The sequence below is a fragment of the Accipiter gentilis genome, chromosome W (genome assembly GCF_929443795.1).
Source record: "Accipiter gentilis chromosome W, bAccGen1.1, whole genome shotgun sequence".
NCBI lineage: Eukaryota > Metazoa > Chordata > Aves > Accipitriformes > Accipitridae > Astur > Astur gentilis.
Genome location: NC_064918.1, coordinates 33,548,607 through 33,566,058, shown reverse-complemented (window position 1 = coordinate 33,566,058; position 17,452 = coordinate 33,548,607). Strand labels below are relative to the sequence as shown.

At 47.9% G+C, this 17,452-nt stretch overlaps 1 protein-coding gene across 1 annotated transcript; it reads left to right on the top strand.

Annotated features, from left to right (window-relative positions):
* The first annotated feature begins 8,630 nt into the window (after positions 1 to 8,630).
* LOC126035490 (uncharacterized protein K02A2.6-like) lies at positions 8,631 to 17,172 on the top strand. The gene is made up of 2 exons (XM_049794134.1): positions 8,631 to 8,949; positions 16,414 to 17,172. Exons 1-2 carry the CDS (start codon positions 8,845 to 8,847, stop codon positions 17,170 to 17,172), a joined length of 864 nt encoding a protein of 287 aa, XP_049650091.1. The 5' UTR covers positions 8,631 to 8,844.
* The last annotated feature ends 280 nt before the right edge of the window (positions 17,173 to 17,452 follow it).

Sequence of the window (17,452 nt, the reverse complement as noted above, 5' to 3'; positions counted from 1 at the left end):
TTACTTTTCAGATAGTTTAGTAAAGTCTTTGAATTTTGCCTATAAACACAATTAGGTATTAACACAGGACTGTATAGTGTTTATATTCTTATTAACCTGCCAACAGGAATAGTTTATTGGCAAACTTAAATATTCAGAGGCAAAACACAATTCCTTGTCAGAGAAGTTTTACAGCAGAGTAACATATTTTCCTCTTAGAACTATTATATAAAGAAGATTACTATGTTACTTTTGGTGATCTGAGTCCTCAGGGCTGTTTCCTGGGTCTCTCTATTTGACAAATTATTTTCTCTGATTCGGTAATCTAATTTCTCTTGATGTTCTCTCGTGTACTATTGTTAGCTCTTTTGGTTTTCTTAATGTTCTTAAAATTTTTCTTATTAATTTCTGATGTATAAGATTTGTCCCTTGAGTATTAATTAAACCTTTTTCTTTTCAAATTTTTCCAAAAGTGTGAACTACTCCATATGTACTTTTGTAATCTGTAAATATCCCTTTTTTTTTTTTTTTTTTTTTTTTTAATTAATTCTAGGGCCCTTTATAGGGCATACAGCTCACAAGCCTGAGCTGACTATGATGGGTTTAGAGGTCCTGATTTTACAGGTTTTAGGTCGTTATTAATTATTGCCTCACTTTAGTCTGGGTCTCAATTACCTCTAAGCAGTTATGTTGTAATTTCTTTGATGGTTTTCCAAACAAAATGTGTTGGACTCTGAGCCGAGGTTACTCTCAGTTTTAAATTGGGGGAGTTAATATTGTTTCATATTTTAGGATCCAGCTATCTGTTAGCCTTTTTTTCTTTTTTCACTTTGTTGTAAACACTTCTGACATTATGTGGAGTATACACCTTTAAAGGGGTACTAAAGGTAATCTTTCTAACTTTTTCTGTTAATAACGACGTAGTGACTAAAGCTTGGAGACAAGTAGGCCGTTCTCTACTTACTGGATCAAGTAACTTAGAACAATACCTCACAGGTTTCTTAATTCCTGCCCAGTTTTGAGCAAGGACTATTTACACACACAAAAAAGTTCTTTTTTTTTTTTTTTTTTTTTTTTTTTTTTTTTTTTTTTTTTTTTTTTATCTGGGAGGCTTAATACAGGTGTCTGTATTAATGCCCTTTTTATTTTCTTTAATTTTTTATCATCTTCTGTAGACCATTTAAGTTGGTTATTATTTAATTTCACCTTTTCACTGTAGTTTTTAAGCCATGGTTTACAATATCTTAGTAACCCAATATTTGTCGAATTTCCTTTTTAGTTTGTGGGGGTTTTACAATTTCATAGTCGTTTCTTGGGTTCCTTCTTTAGTTTCTCCTGTTATTAATAGATCATCCACATAATGTAATAACTTGACTTCTCTGGGTAGAAATGAATTCTTGTAAAATTTTCTCTAAAGTTTGTCCAAATAGATCTGGTGACTCTGTGAACCCCTGTGGTAGCACAGTCCATCTTAATTGTTGTCATCGATAGCGATACAGCAGTCGCAGAGAAAGCCCCACTCTCTTTGGCTGTTTACAGAGTTGACTTTCATTACAGCCCCGCGGCGCGAGGAGAGGCGGCGGCCGTTGCCGGGGGGGGGGACTGCCGCCGCCGCTGCTGCCGCTGCTGCTGCAACAAAGGACGTTGTCCGCTGCCACTGCAGCGCCGGCTCCGCCGCGACCGCACGGAGCTGGACTCCTCTCCCTGACCCTGAACGCTCAAGTTCAATTTCAAAATCAAATCCCTTCTTAACAAACCGTATTCTGCCCCAGGGAGCCAGAGTAAATCACCAAGGACCTCAAGAGGTTTCCCTTTTGCACCCACAATATTCACGGTGTTCTCAGCAAGGGTGTAGCCGGAGGGCAGCCCCTGAACGGTGGATCCTTCGGCCTCTGCATCCACCAAAAAACTCCACTCCCTCCCTTTGGGGACTCAACTTCAATTCCACTCGGGGCTCCGTAGATGTTCCAGTCCCCAATAAGCAGAGCCCCTGACCCCCCCATTCACCTCCAAACATCTGTTCATCCTACTGTTTCCTTCCACAACTCTGCTTCAAGTGCCCTCTCTTCTCACAACAATAGCATTCAACTCCTGCTTCTCTACTTTCCGGTCCAATCGGCTTTCCTCATCTCCACGTACATACACCCTCTGAGTCTCTCTCAACAACTCATCTAACCCTCTGTCCTGCCAGTCTTTTAACTTCTCTAATTTCTCTCTTATGTCCACTTACGATCCAGCCACAAACCGTGTCCTCAGCAGGGCTTGACCCACGGCTGCACCAGGGCCAACTCCAGAACACAACTGCAAACCTCTCTCCAATCTTTCCAACTAGTCAGTCAGAGCTTCATATCCCCTCTGACACTCACCGAAGGCTCCATTTACATCCTGACCTCCAGGAACCGTTTCCCGCACTCCCCAAATCACCATGTCTCTCAAATCACTCACACTCTGTCTATCTCCTGCAACCTGACGGTTCCAACTTGGTTTCTGTAGGGGCTATTTCACATCTCCCTGGGGCCTATGTTGATGTCTTTGGTCCCAGTGTCTCATCCCTGATCTCCTAATCATATCCCTTTCTTCAGATGTGAAGAGTATTCTTAAGATAGCCTGAATTTCATCCCAGGTGTAAACACTAGGGTCTAAAAATTGATCTAGTCTTTCGGAGACCCTTAGAGCGTCCTCGAGTAAACTTCTCATTTCCTTCTTAAATTCTCGGACACCCTCAGAATTTATGGGTACCGATACAAATCCTACTCCACCTTGATTTCCCCCCATGGCAACTTCTCTTAGGGGCAAAAAATGTGTTGTTTTCTGGTCTCTCCGAGTCCTACTTCGATTTTTCATCCCCTCTGTTTTTACCGGGGCAGAAGGGGTTGGGTGAGTGGGTAATTGAGGATATATTCGGGGTGGGGATGGAGAGGGTGATGGATTCGGGGATGGCGGGGGATTTGGAGCCGGGACATACGGGGGTGGGGAGGGTTGGTTAGTTGGGGCCCACTGTTCGCGTGGGGGTCCCTTCGTCTTTTTCTTTTCGGTTAAGGCAAAAATATAATTTCTAGCTGAGGATATTATCCAGAGGCTGGCATATTCAGTTTCTTCTAAACTAAAAGGTTCTTTTTGGTTCACATATACATTCAGAGCTTGACATATCCAATCCTCAGAAGACCTGAACACGGGCCAGAGTATATGAAGATTGCTGAGAGGTTTCCCACCTCAAATCTCAATACAATAATTAATAATTTTTTCCTTTAGACTTATCTTTTCTCTTTGGTGAACTGTCCCAATATCTCATCATCAGGCCTAAGGGACTATCAGGGGGTATGCCTGGTAACTTATCTTTCCTCCCCATCCCCATGGATCCAGAAGGCTTGCTTTTCCTCTGTCCCATCTTCCGAGGTGCCCTTATCCACACACACACTCACTTCCCCTCGGTCGTGACTCGCTCCCTCGCGGGCTACGAGAACTGCACTACTGGAGGGTCCGCTCTCGTGTGATCTCAGAGAGACCTCTCACACAGTCGCACCTCGGGATAACCACCCCAAGCAAACGGCTCACAACTTATATACTCACCCGCTCCTGGGGTCTTCGCTTGGTCTTCGTGCACAAAATTTAAGGGGTCCTGCAGGTTTTTTTGCTCAGTTATCGTAATTTAAAGGAGTTCGCGGGTCCAGGGTGCGGTGACAGCACCTCCTCAAATGGGGCTATCCGGGGATAGGGCGCCTCCCGCTTGCGAAGGCCCGCACCAAAGAACCTGGATCCGAGTCACGGCACCAAATTTGTTATAGACGCTCGTGACAAATTGGAGGAGCCAATTTGTAGTGAATAGAAAAGGTCGAATTTATTAGCAAGTGATAAAAGAGCAAAACAGCGCTGGGCGGCCGGGGAGGCAGTGCTCCGCCACAAGCTCGCAGCTTTAGGTTATAGTTACATTCCTTATATACATTCCATGTATCTCTTTCTTGCAAGTCTCCGCCTTGTCCTGCTTCTTCTTTCTTCATTCGTGCAGGTCTGTCACTAGGCAGATTCGGTCTATCTTCTCAAGGACGAGTGTCTTTTGATATAGAATGTCCTTTGATGTAGAAAAGTGCAGTCTTGGTGGAGTCCATCCTGTTACCTGGTAAATTATAGTTGTTGTTCTTTTCCCTCCTTAGCTAGTAAGTTATAGCCGTTGCCCTCTTCCCGTGACCTTTACGCACCAATTAAGCAAGTTTTGTTATTTACACAAGGCATCTGCTAACTCTCAATATGTCTCTTCTCCCTTCCCGATTTCATGAACAAAGGTAACTCGTTCATTACAGTTGTTGTAATTTCTTTATGTTTGTCCCAGTAAACTGCCTTTATCTCAACCCTCGAGGTTTCAGTTTCTTTTGTCTCCTCCGTCTCCTCCCCATCCCACCGGAGGGGGGCGGTGGAGTGAGCGAGCGGCTGCGTGGTCCTTTGTTACCGGCTGGGCTGAAACCACGACAGTACTTTTTGGCGCCCAACGTGGGGCAAAAGGGTTGAGATAACGACAGATCTGGCCAGAGTGTGTTGACACAAATTTGTCAAACGCATTTCTTGGATAAACAGATGTTAGTCACAATGTTGTTTCATTTGTTTACATGGTGGCGTTTTGTAAGCTCTTATATGCTCTATGTATTGCCTGTAGTTGCGTATCTCATCTCTGGGAGAGTGATTGGGAGTATAATTTTGCTGTACTGGGCAATGTCGACTTGTGAAATGATTACATCACTGGTCATGAGGTTAAGCTGGTATCTGTATGAGGCAGTGATATCATTTCCATACTTTGGGCACCTTCTGTCGGATTTTATTGGTAATTACACCCCATCCATGGGGAAGTTAGGGTGGGATACTTCCCCCCGTCCGTTCGCCTCCCTTTTCTCCTTCCGACTAATCACAACAGCTTTTGAGAATTTTGAATATCCTTGGGATGCGCAAGCCAGTGTGCTGTTAGTGCTATGCCTCCTGAATATTTTTCAGGTCTTGTTTAGGGCTACAAAAAGGCTCTTTAAGAGTACCACTCAGAGATCTCCCCCAAAGCTGGATACTCATAGGTGGCACGGCATGTGGGAGGATATGAGCAGGTATATAGAGAACTTCTCACCGCCAGTGACTTGGAAGATCACTCCCAAACAACTACAGAACCCTCATGAAGTGGTAGAATATTTGAAAGAAAAATGCTGTGGCTATTCCAAAGACATACAACTCGCTGCACTGTGCTGGGCCCTGGCCAGTATCTACCAAACACTGCTTGATACTAGGCAGCACCCTCAGGGAGAAAAGATGGAAAACAGGACAACAGGCACCGTGGCTACCCCAAACCCGACAACAGACACCGTGGCTGCCCCTACCCTGACAACAGGCACCGTGGCTGCCCCTACCCTGACAACAGGTACCGTGGCTGCCCATACCCCGGTGACAGACACTTCAGCTAAACCAGAGAACCAACCTGTGCCAGTATCAGTCACCCCTGTACAGAAAAAGAAACACACAAAGAAATCAGTTCGTTTAGTGAGAGATGAAGATGTACCAGGGTCATCGTGAGAACAGGAGGTAGAGGCAGAACCTGAAATAATTACCCGATCTCTATCCATGAGTGAGTTGCATGACATGCGAAAAGATTTTAGCCGCCACCCAGGTGAGCACATTGTTACCTGGCTGCTCCGATGCTGGGATAATGAGGTCAGTAGTGTGGAATTAGAGGGTAAGGAAGCTAAGCAGTTGGGATCTCTGTCTAGGGAAGGGGGCATCGACAAGGCGATTGGGAGAAAAACACAAGTCCTCAGCCTCTGGAGGTGACTTCTGTTAGGTGTAAAGGAAAGATACCCCTTCAGGGATGAAGTTACATGTCACCAAGGCAAGTGGACCACCATGGAGTATCCAGTACCTGAGAGAATTAGCTGTGCTGGAGGTGATTTATAATGATCCAGAAAATGCGCAGTCACCCACAGATCCAGATGAAGTCCAATGCACACAACCCATGTGGCGGAAGTTTCTACAAAGTGCACCACCACCCTATGCCAACTCATTGGCAGTAATGTCCTGGAGAGAAGGCTATGGACAAATGGTGGATGAATTGGCTGTCCAACTCCGGCAATACGATGGAAGTCTCTCTTCCTCCCTACGGGCCTGTGTCTCAGCTGTAGAGGAGTTGTCCCGAGAGTTCCAGCAATTCAAAGTGGATCTGTCCTCCTCCTCACCTGTACAGGCCCGCATCGCAGTTATTGGGAGTAAGCGTTCCTCTGCCCAAGAGAGAGGAGAGAGAAAGTACACACGATGGGCTAACCTGTGGTTTTACCTGCGTGACCATGGAGAGGACATGAGGAAGTGGGATGGAAAACCTACCTCAGTCCTGGATGCACGGATACAGGAGTTGCGAGAAAAAGCAACCAGGAAAGAGGATTCTTCTTGGAAAACTGCTGCTCCAGTTTCCCGTGAGAAGTCCCCCAGACGCAGCAGATGGGCTGATCTCATTTCTGATCCCCTTGAAGGGACTTGTGATTCACATGTGCAGAAAGTGAGTAACGGATATTCTAACCAGGATTAGAGGGGCCCTGCCTCCAGCCAGGTGGAGGAGAGGGACAACCGAGTCTACTGGACAGTGTGGATTCGATGGCCTGGCACATCAGACCCACAGGAATATAAGGCTCTAGTGGACACTGGTGCACAATGTACCCTAATGCCATCAAGTTATAAAGGGGCAGAATCCATCTGTATCTCTGGTGTGACAGGGGGATCCCAAGAGCTAACCGTATTGGAAGCTGAAATGAGTCTAACCGGGAATGAGTGGCAGAAACACCCCATTGCGACTGGCCCAGAGGCCCCGTGCATCCTTGGTATAGATTATCTCAGGAGGGGGTATTTCAAGGACCCAAAAGGGTACCGTTGGGCCTTTGGTATAGCTGCATTGGAGACGGAGGAGATTGAACAGCTGTCTACCCTGCCGGGTCTCTCCCAGACCCATCGGTTTTGGGGTTGCTGAAGGTTGAAGAACAACAGGTGCCAATTGCTACCACGACGGTGCACTGACGGCAATATTGCACTAACCGAGAATCTCTGATCCCCATCCATAAGCTGATTTGCCAATTGGAGAGCCAAGGAGTGACCAGCAAGTCTCACTCACCCTTTAATAGTCCCATATGGCCCATGCGGAAAACCAATGGGGAATGGAGACTAGCAGTAGACTATCGTGGGCTGAATGAAGTCATGCCACTGCTGAGCGCTGCTGTACCACATATGTTAGAGCCTCAATATGAACTGGAATCAAAGGCAGCTAAGTGGTATGCCACAATTGACATTGCTAATGCATTTTTCTCCATTCCTTTGGCAGCGGAGTGCAGGCCTCAGTTTGCTTTCACTTGGAGGGGCGTCCAGTACACCTGGAATCGACTGCCCCAGGGGTGGAAACACAGCCCCACCATTTGCCATGGACTGATCCAGGCTGCACTAGTAAAAGGTGAAGCTCCAGAGCACCTGCAATATATTGATGACATCATCGTATGGCGCAACATGGCAGAAGTTTTTGAGAAAGGGAAGAAAATAATCCAAATCCTTTTGAAGGCTGGTTTTGCCATAAAAGAAAGTAAGGTCAAGGGACCTGCGCAGGAGATCCAGTTCTTAGGAGTAAAATGGCAAGATGGGCATCGTCAGATCCCTGTGGATGTGATCAACAAAATAGTAGCTATGTCCTCGCTGACTAATAAAAAGGAAACACAGGCTTTCTTCGGTGTTGTGGGTTTTTGGAGAATGCATATTCCAAATTACAGTCAAATTGTAAGTCCTCTCTACCAAGTTACCCGGAAGAAGAACGATTTTAAATGGGGGCCTGAGCAACGACAAGCCTTTGAACAGATTAAGCAGGAGATTGTTCACGCAGTAGCTCTTGGGCCAGTCCGGACAGGACAAGATATTAAAACTATGCTCTACACTGCAGCTGGGGAGAATGGCCCTACCTGGAGCCTTTGGCAGAAAGCACCTGGGGAGACCCGTGGCCGACCTCTGGGGTTTTGGAGTCGGGGATATCGAGGATCCGAGGCTCGCTATACTCCAACTGAAAAAGAGATCTTGGCAGCATATGAAGGAGTTTGAGCTGCCTCAGAAGTGGTTGGTACTGAAACACAGCTCTTCTTAGCACCCCGACTGCCAGTGCTGGGCTGGATGTTCAAAGGGAAAGTTTCCTCTACACATCACGCGACTGACGCCACGTGGAGTAAGTGGATTGCACTGATCACCCAACGGGCTCTCATAGGAAACCCCAGTCGCCCAGGAATTTTAGAAGTGATCACGGACTGGCCAGAAGGCAAAGATTTTGGAATGTCGCCAGAGGAGGAGGTGACACAGGCTGAAGAGGCCCCGCTGTATAATAAACTGCCAGAAAATGAGAGGCAATATGCCCTGTTCACTGATGGGTCCTGTCGCACTGTGGGAAAACATCGGAGGTGGAAGGCTGCTGTATGGAGTCCTACACGACAAGTCACAGAAACTGCTGAAGGAGAAGGTGAATCGAGTCAGTTTGCAGAGGTGAAAGCCATCCAGCTAGCGTTAGACATTGCTGAAAGAGAAAAGTGGCCAGTGCTCTATCTCTATACTGACTCATGGATGGTGGCAAATGCCCTATGGGGGTGGCTACAGCAATGGAAGAAGGGCAATTGGCAGCGCAGAGGTAAACCCATCTGGGCTGCCGCACTGTGGCAAGATATCGCTGTTCGGATAGAGAAGCTAGTGGTAAAAGTACGTCACGTAGATGCTCATGTACCCAAGAGTCGAGCCACTGAAGAACATCAAAACAACCAGCAGGCAGATGAAGCCGCCAAGATTGAAGTGTCTCAGGTGGACCTGGACTGGCAACGTAGGGGTGAGCTATTTATGGCTCAGTGGGCCCACGATACCTCAGGCCATCAGGGAAGAGATGCAACATATAGATGGGCTCGAGATCGAGGGGTGGACTTGACCATGGACACTATCGCACAGGTCATCCATCAATGTGAAACATGTGCTGCAATTAAGCAAGCCAAGCGGCAAAAACCCCTGTCGCATGGAGGGCGATGGCTGAAATATAAACAGTGGGAGGCCTGGCAGATTGACTATATCACACTCCCATGAACACGCCAAGGCAAGTGCCATGTGCTTACAATGGTGGAAGCAACCACTGGGTGGCTGGAAACATACCCTGTGTCCCATGCCACTGCCCAGAACACTATCCTGGGTCTTGAAGAGAAAGTTTTATGGCAACACGGCACCCCAGAAAGAATCGAGTCGGACAACGGGACTCACTTCCGAAACAACCTCGTAGACACCTGGGCCAAAGAACATGGCATTGAGTGGGTATATCACATCCCTTATCACGCACCGGCCTCCGGAAAAATTGAACGATACAATGGACTGCTGAAAACTACATTGAGAGCGATGGGGGGTGGAACTTTCAAGCATTGGGATACACATTTAACAAAAGCCACCTGGTTAGTTAATACTAGAGGATCTGACAATCGGGCTGGCCCCGCCCAACCAAGACTTCCACATACTGTAGAAGGGGATAAAGTCCCTGTAGTGCGCATGAGGAGTATGTTAGGAAAGACAGTCTGGGTTAGTCCTCCCTCAAGCAGAGGCAAACCCATTCAAGGGGTTGTTTTTGCTCAAGGACCTGGGTACACCTGGTGGGTGATGCAGAAGGATGGGGAAGTTCGATGTGTACCTCAGGGGGATTTGATTTTGGGAGAGAATAGCCAGTGAATTTGGCTGTATGATATTTAACTGCTAAATAACCTGCCAATGCATGTCATTGTATCTATAGTGTCTATATGCCATATCAAGGGTATTATTGTGAGGATTACCCAAATGATTACAGGATGGACTTTTGAAACTGAGCCAAGTACAACAGCGATAGAACTTGAACTGGCACCCAGCAATTTCCTCAAGATCAACATCTTCGACCTGCAGACCAAGGGTGTGGGTTGCACCAAATGTACTAGCCACAAGTTCCAGAGGCAGCGTACAACAACCCAACATCTCACACCATCTCTCTCTTATCCTGAAGAACTGTTACAACAGATAGAGCCCCAAAATCGATGGACACATTAGAGGGATAGCCCATAGGCTAAAGGAACACCGTGTGTGTGTGTGTGCTAGGTCGGGGGGGAAGTCCATATACTTATATATAAGACAAGGAAAGTAGTAGTGGTTGATTGGAAAATGTAAGATCTGGGCATGATGTAGATGGTATAGAATAAGGGGTGGATAATGTCCTGGGTTCAGCTGGGATAGAGTTAATTTTTACAGGAACCTGGGAGGTGGGGGCTTAGCCGGGGCAGCTGATCTGAACTAGCCAAGGAGCTATTCCATACCATGTGCCATCATGCTCAGTATATAAATGGGGAGCGGGCCAGGGGGTGGTCTCTGTTTTTGGTGGGGGAAGTGGCGGAGCGTCGGGTCCCGGGTGGTCAGCAGTTGCACTGTGCATCACTCTTTTTGTATACTTTTTCATTAGTACCATTGTTGTTGTTGTAATTTCTTTGTGTTTGTCCCAGTAAACTGCCTTTATCTCAACCCTCGAGGTTCCAGGTTTTTCTTCTTTTCTCTCCTCTGTCTCCTCCCCATCCCACCGGAGCGGGGCGGAGGAGTGAGCGAGCGGCTGCGTGGTCCTTTGTTATCGGCTGGGCTGAAACCACGACACCCCGTTGCAAAGATACCAGTGGGTTGTGCTGCCACAAGGAATGAAGAATATTCCTACAATTTGTCAGAGGTATGTAGCCAAAGTAATTAGTCCGGTTAGGATTGCGATGCCTAGTGTCTTGTTATATCGTTATATGGATGACATCTTGGTGGCCGCACAACATCACGAGGTCGTGGAGGAAGCTGTAGCCCTTGTCACGGCTGCCGTCAACTCGGCAGGCCTCTGTATTGCGCTGGAAAAAATTCAAATTACTGGCATCCCTCATCCCCCTACAGGTCAATCTCTAATTGAACGTTCTCACCAGTCTGAAGCGCTTACTACAATAACAAAAAGGGGGAATAGGGATTGCCACCCCTGAGGAACGATTACAAAAAGCTACGTATGTTTTTAACTTCTTGAATTGTTCTTTGCTAGATAATAATCCTCCGATAGTTTGACATTTTAACGCAAATACTTCATTCGAGACACGAGTTAAAGCCCCAGTGTTGGTTCACGACCCAGAAATAGGTAAAATAATGGGACCATATCCCCTTGTCACGTGGGGAAGAGGCAAAGGGACTGTGGAATAGTACCCCCACAGGACCCATGGTGCTTGCGCTTGAGTGAGAAAACAAGAAGCTTAGAGGTAAACTGAGGCAGTGTTGTTTGGCATGCAGTATTGGACAATGATGTACAAAGGCAAATAAAATCCATCAGGTACCAGAACAAGATCTAACTGATTTGTTTAAGCCTCCCCCTCGACGACAGGAACAGGATGCAGACTCGGATAGAACTCCGACCCCCCTGGACAGCCCTGTATCTTCCCGTATGTCCTGGGTTCAGCTGGGATAGAGTTAATTTTTACAGGAACCTGGGAGGTGGGGGCATAGCCGGGGCAGCTGACCTGAACTAGCCAAGGAGCTATTCCATACCATGTGACATCCTGCCCAGTATATAAATGGGGAGCGGGCCGGGGGGTGGCCTCTGTTTTTTTCGGTGGGGGAAGTGGCGGAGCGTCGGGTCCCGGGTGGTGAGCAGTTGCACTGTGCATCACTCTTTTTGTATACCTTTTTTTCATTAGTGCCGTTGTTGTTGTTGTAATCTCTTTTGTGTTTGTCCCAGTAAACTGCCTTTATCTCAACCCTCGAGGTTCCAGTTTCTTTTCCTTTTCTCTCCTCCGTCTCCTCCCCATCCCACCGGAGGGGGGCGGAGGAGTGAGCGAGCGGCTGCGTGGTCCTTTGTTACCGGCCGGGCTGAAACCACGACAGTCCTTTTTGGCGCCCAACGTGGGGCAGAAGGGTTGAGATAACGACAGATCTGGCCAGAGCGTGTTGAAACAAATTTGCCAAACGCATTTCTTAGATATATAGATGTTAGTCACAATGTTGTTTCATTTGTTTACATGGTGGCGTTTTGTAAGCTCTTATATGCTCTATGTATTGCCTGTAGTTGCGTATCTCATCTCTGGGAGAGTGATTGGGAGTATAATTTTGCTGTACTGGGCAATGTCGACTTATGAAATGATTACATCACTGGTCATGAGGTTAAGCTGGTATCTGTATGAGGCAGTGATATCATTTCCATACTTTGGGCGCCTTCTGTCGGATTTTATTGGTAATTACACCCAATCCATGGGGAAATTAGGGGGGGATACCTCCCCCCGTCCGTTTACCTCCCTCTTCTCCTTCCGACTAATTACAACAGCTTTTGAGAATTTTGAATATCCTTGGGATGCGCAAGCCAGTGTGCTGTTAGTGCTATGCCTCCTGAATATGTTTCAGGTCTTGTTTAGGGCTACAAAAAGGCTCTTTAAGAGTACCACTCAGAGATCTCCCCCAAAGCTGGATACTCATGGGTGGCACGGCATGTGGGAGCATATGGGCAAGTATCTAGAGAACTTCTCACCGCCAGTGACTTGGAAGTTCACTCCCGAACAACTACAGAACCCTTATGAAGTGACAGAATATTTGAAAGAAAAATGCTGTGGCTATTCCAAAGACATACAACTCGCTGCACTGTGCTGGGCTCTGGCCAATATCTACCAAACACTGCTTGATATTATGCAGCACCCTCGGGGGGAAAAGGGGGAAAAGATGGAAAACAGGACAACATGTACCGTGGCTACCCAAACCCTGACAACAGACACCGTGGCTGCCCCTACCCCGACAACAAGCACCGTGGCTGCCCCTACCACGACAACAGGTACCATGACTACCCCTACCCCGGTGACAGACACTGCAGCTGAACCAGAGAACCAGCCTGTGCCAGTATCAGTCGCCCCTGTACAGAAAAAGAAACACACAAAGAAATCAGTTCGCTTAGCGAGAAATGAAGATGAACCAGGGTCATCGCGAGAACAGGAGGTAGAGGCAGAACCTGAAATAATTACCCGATCTCTATCCATGAGTGAGTTGCGTGACATGCGAAAAGATTTTAGCCGCCACCCAGGTGAGCACATTGTTACCTGGCTGCTCCGATGCTGGGATAGCGGGGCTAGTAGTGTGGAATTAGAGGGTAAGGAAGCCAAGCAGCTGGGATCTCTGTCTAGGGAAGGGGGCATCGACAAGGCGATTGGGAGAAAAACACAAGTCCTCAGCCTCTGGAGGCGACTTCTGTTAGGTGTAAAGGAAAGATACCCCTTCAGGGATGAAGTTACATGTCACCAAGGCAAGTGGACCACCATGGAGAGAGGTATTCAGTACCTGAGAGAATTAGCCGTGCTGGAGGTGATTTACAATGATCCAGAAAATGCGCAGTCACCCACAGATCCAGATGAAGTCCAATGCACACAACCCATGTGGCGGAAGTTTCTACGAAGTGCACCACCAACCTATGCCAACTCATTGGCAGTAATGTCCTGGAGAGAAGGCTATGGACAAACGGTGGATGAATTGGCTGTCCAACTCCGGCAATACGAAGGGAGTCTCTCTTCCTCCCTACGGGCCTGTGTCTCAGCTGTGGAGGAGTTGTCCCGAGAGTTCCAGCAATTCAAAGTGGATCTGTCCTCCTCCTCACCTGTACAGGCCCGCATCGCAGTTATTGGGAGTAAGCGTTCCTCTGCCCAAGAGAGAGGAGAGAGAAAGTACACTCGACGGGCTAACCTGTGGTTTTACCTGCGTGACCATGGAGAGGACATGAGGAAGTGGGATGGAAAACCCACTTCAGTCTTGGATGCACGGGTACAGGAGTTGCGAGAAAAAGCAACCAGAAAAGAGAATTCTTGGAAAACTGCTGCTCCAGTTTCCCGTGAGCAGTCCCCCAGACGCAGTAGATGGGCTGATCTCATTTCTGATCCCCTTGAAGGGACTTGTGATTCACATGTGCAGAAAGTGAGTAACGGATATTCTAACCAGGATTAGAGGGGCCCTGCCTCCAGCCAGGTGGAGGAGAGGGACAACCGAGTCTACTGGACAGTGTGGATTCGATGGCCTGGCACATCAGACCCACAGGAATATAAGGCTCTAGTGGACACTGGTGCACAATGTACCCTAATGCCATCTAGTTATAAAGGGGCAGAACCCATCTGTATCTCTGGTGTGACAGGGGGATCCCAAGAGCTAACCGTATTGGAAGCTGAAATGAGTCTAACCGGGAATGAGTGGCAGAAACACCCCATTGCGACTGGCCCAGAGGCCCCGTGCATCCTTGGTATAGATTATCTCAGGAGGGGGTATTTCAAGGACCCAAAAGGGTACCGTTGGGCCTTTGGTATAGCTGCATTGGAGACGGAGGAGATTGAACAGCTGTCTACCCTGCCGGGTCTCTCCCAAGACCCTTCGGTTGTGGGGTTGCTGAAGGTTGAAGAACAACAGGTGCCAATTGCTACCACGACGGTGCACCGGCGACAATATCGCACCAACCGAGACTCCCTGATCCCAATCCATAAGCTGATTTGCCAACTGGAGAGCCAAGGAGTGATCAGCAAGACTCACTCACCCTTTAATAGTCCCATATGGCCCGTGCAGAAATCCAATGGGGAATGGCGACTAACAGTAGATTATCGTGGGCTGAATGAAGTCACGCCACCGCTAAGCGCTGCTGTGCCAGATATGTTAGAGCTTCAATATGAACTGGAATCAAAGGCAGCTAAGTGGTATGCCACAATTGACATTGCTAATGCATTTTTCTCCATTCCCTTGGCAGCGGAGTGCAGGCCTCAGTTTGCTTTCACTTGGAGGGGCGTCCAGTACACCTGGAATCGACTGCCCCAGGGGTGGAAACACAGCCCCACCATTTGTCATGGACTGATCCAGGCTGCACTAGAAAAAGGTGAAGCTCCAGAGCACCTGCAATATATTGATGACATCATCGTATGGGGCAACACGGCAGAAGAAGTTTTTGAGAAAGGGAAGAAAATAATCCAAATCCTTTTGAAGGCTGGTTTTGCCATAAAAGAAAGTAAGGTCAAGGGACCTGCGCAGGAGATCCAGTTCTTAGGAGTAAAATGGCAAGATGGGCGTCGTCAGATCCCTGTGGACGTCATCAACAAAATAGCAGCTATGTCCTCACCGACTAATAAAAAGGAAACACAGGCTTTCTTAGGTGTTGTGGGTTTTTGGAGAATGCATATTCCAAATTACAGTCAAATTGTAAGCCCTCTCTACCAAGTTACTCGGAAGAAGAACGATTTTAAATGGGGGCCTGAGCAACGACAAGCCTTTGAACAGATTAAGCAGGAGATTGTTCACGCAGTAGCTCTTGGGCCAGTCCGGACAGGACAAGATATTAAAAATATGCTCTACACTGCAGCTGGGGAGAATGGCCCTACCTGGAGCCTTTGGCAGAAAGCACCTGGGGAGACCCGTGGCCGACCTCTGGGGTTTTGGAGTCGGGGATATCGAGGATCCGAGGCTCGCTATACTCCAACTGAAAAAGAGATCTTGGCAGCATATGAAGGAGTTCGAGCCGCCTCAGAAGTGGTTGGTACTGAAACACAGCTCTTCTTAGCACCTCGACTGCCAGTGCTGGGCTGGATGTTCAAAGGGAAAGTTTCCTCTACGCATCATGCGACTGACGCCACGTGGAGTAAGTGGATCGCACTGATCACACAGCGAGCTCGCATAGGAAACCCCGGTCGCCCAGGAATGTTAGAAGTGATCACGGACTGGCCAGAAGGCAAAGATTTTGGAATGTCGCCAGAGAAAGAGGTGACACGGGCCGAAGAAGCCCCGCTGTATAATAAACTGCCAGAAAATGAGAGGCAATATGCCCTGTTCACTGATGGGTCCTGTCGCATTGTGGGGAAACATCGAAGGTGGAAGGCTGCTGTATGGATTCCTACACGACTAGTCGCAGAAACTGCTGAAGGAGAAGGTGAATCGAGTCAGTTTGCAGAGGTGAAAGCCATCCAGCTAGCGTTAGACATTGCTGAAAGAGAAAAGTGGCCAGTGCTCTATCTCTATACTGACTCGTGGATGGTGGCAAATGCCCTATGGGGGTGGCTACAGCAATGGAAGAAGGGCAATTGGCAGCGCAGAGGTAAACCCATCTGGGCTGCCGCACTGTGGCAAGATATCGCTGTTCGGATAGAGAAGCTAGTGGTAAAAGTACGTCACGTAGATGCTCATGTACCCAAGAGTCGAGCCACTGAAGAACATCAAAACAACCACCAGGCAGATCAGGCCGCCAAGATTGAAGTGTCTCAGGTGGACCTGGACTGGCAACGTAGAGGTGAGCTATTTATGGCTCAGTGGGCCCACGATACCTCAGGCCATCAGGGAAGAGATGCAACATATAGATGGGCTCGAGATCGAGGGGTGGACTTGACCATGGACACTATCTCACAGGTCATCCATGAATGTGAAACATGTGCTGCAATTAAGCAAGCCAAGCGGCAAAAACCCCTGTCGCATGGAGGACGATGGCTGAAATATAAACAGTGGGAGGCCTGGCAGATTGACTATATCACACTCCCACGAACACGCCAAGGCAAGTGCCATGTGCTTACAATGGTGGAAGCAACCACTGGGTGGCTGGAAACATACCCTGTGTCCCATGCCACTGCCCAGAACACTATCCTGGGCCTTGAAGAGAAAATTTTATGGCAACACGGCACCCCAGAAAGAATCGAGTCGGACAACGGGACTCACTTCCGAAACAACCTCGTAGACACCTGGGCCAAAGAACATGGCATTGAGTGGGTGTATCACATCCCTTATCACGCACCAGCCTCCGGAAAAATTGAACGGTACAATGGACTGCTGAAAACTACATTGAGAGCGATGGGGGGTGGAACTTTCAAGCATTGGGATACACATTTAACAAAAGCCACCTGGTTAGTTAATACTAGAGGATCCGCCAATCGGGCTGGCCCCGCCCAACCAAGAGATCCACATACTGTAGAAGGGGATAAAGTCCCTGTAGTGCGCATGAGGAGTATGTTAGGAAAGACAGTCTGGGTTAGTCCTCCCTCAAGCAGAAGCAAACCCATTCAAGGGGTTGTTTTTGCTCAAGGACCTGGGTACACCTGGTGGGTGATGCAGAAGGATGGGGAGGTTCGATGTGTACCTCAGGGAGATTTGATTTTGGGAGAGAATAGCCAGTGAATTGGGCTGTATGATATTTAACTGCTAAATAACCTGCCAATGCATGTCATTGTATCTATAGTGTCTATATGCCATATCAAGGGTATTATTGTGAGAATTATCCAAATGACTACAGGATGGACTTTTGAAACTGAGCCAAGTACAACAGCGATAGAACTTGAACTGGCACCCACCAATTTCCTCAAGATCAACATCTTCGACCTGCAGACCAGGGGCATGAGTTACACCAAATGTACTAGCCACAAGTTCCAGAGGCAGCGTACAACAACCCAACATCTCA

Excerpts from the sequence above, each read along its gene's own strand:
- LOC126035490 (XM_049794134.1), top strand. The coding sequence starts at position 8,845 with ATGGCTCAGTGGGCCCACGATACCTCAGGCCATCAGGGAAGAGATGCA. Across the intron at positions 8,950-16,413 it reads CCATGGACACTATCGCACAG|GTCATCCATGAATGTGAAAC; the intron begins GTCATCCATCAA and ends ACTATCTCACAG.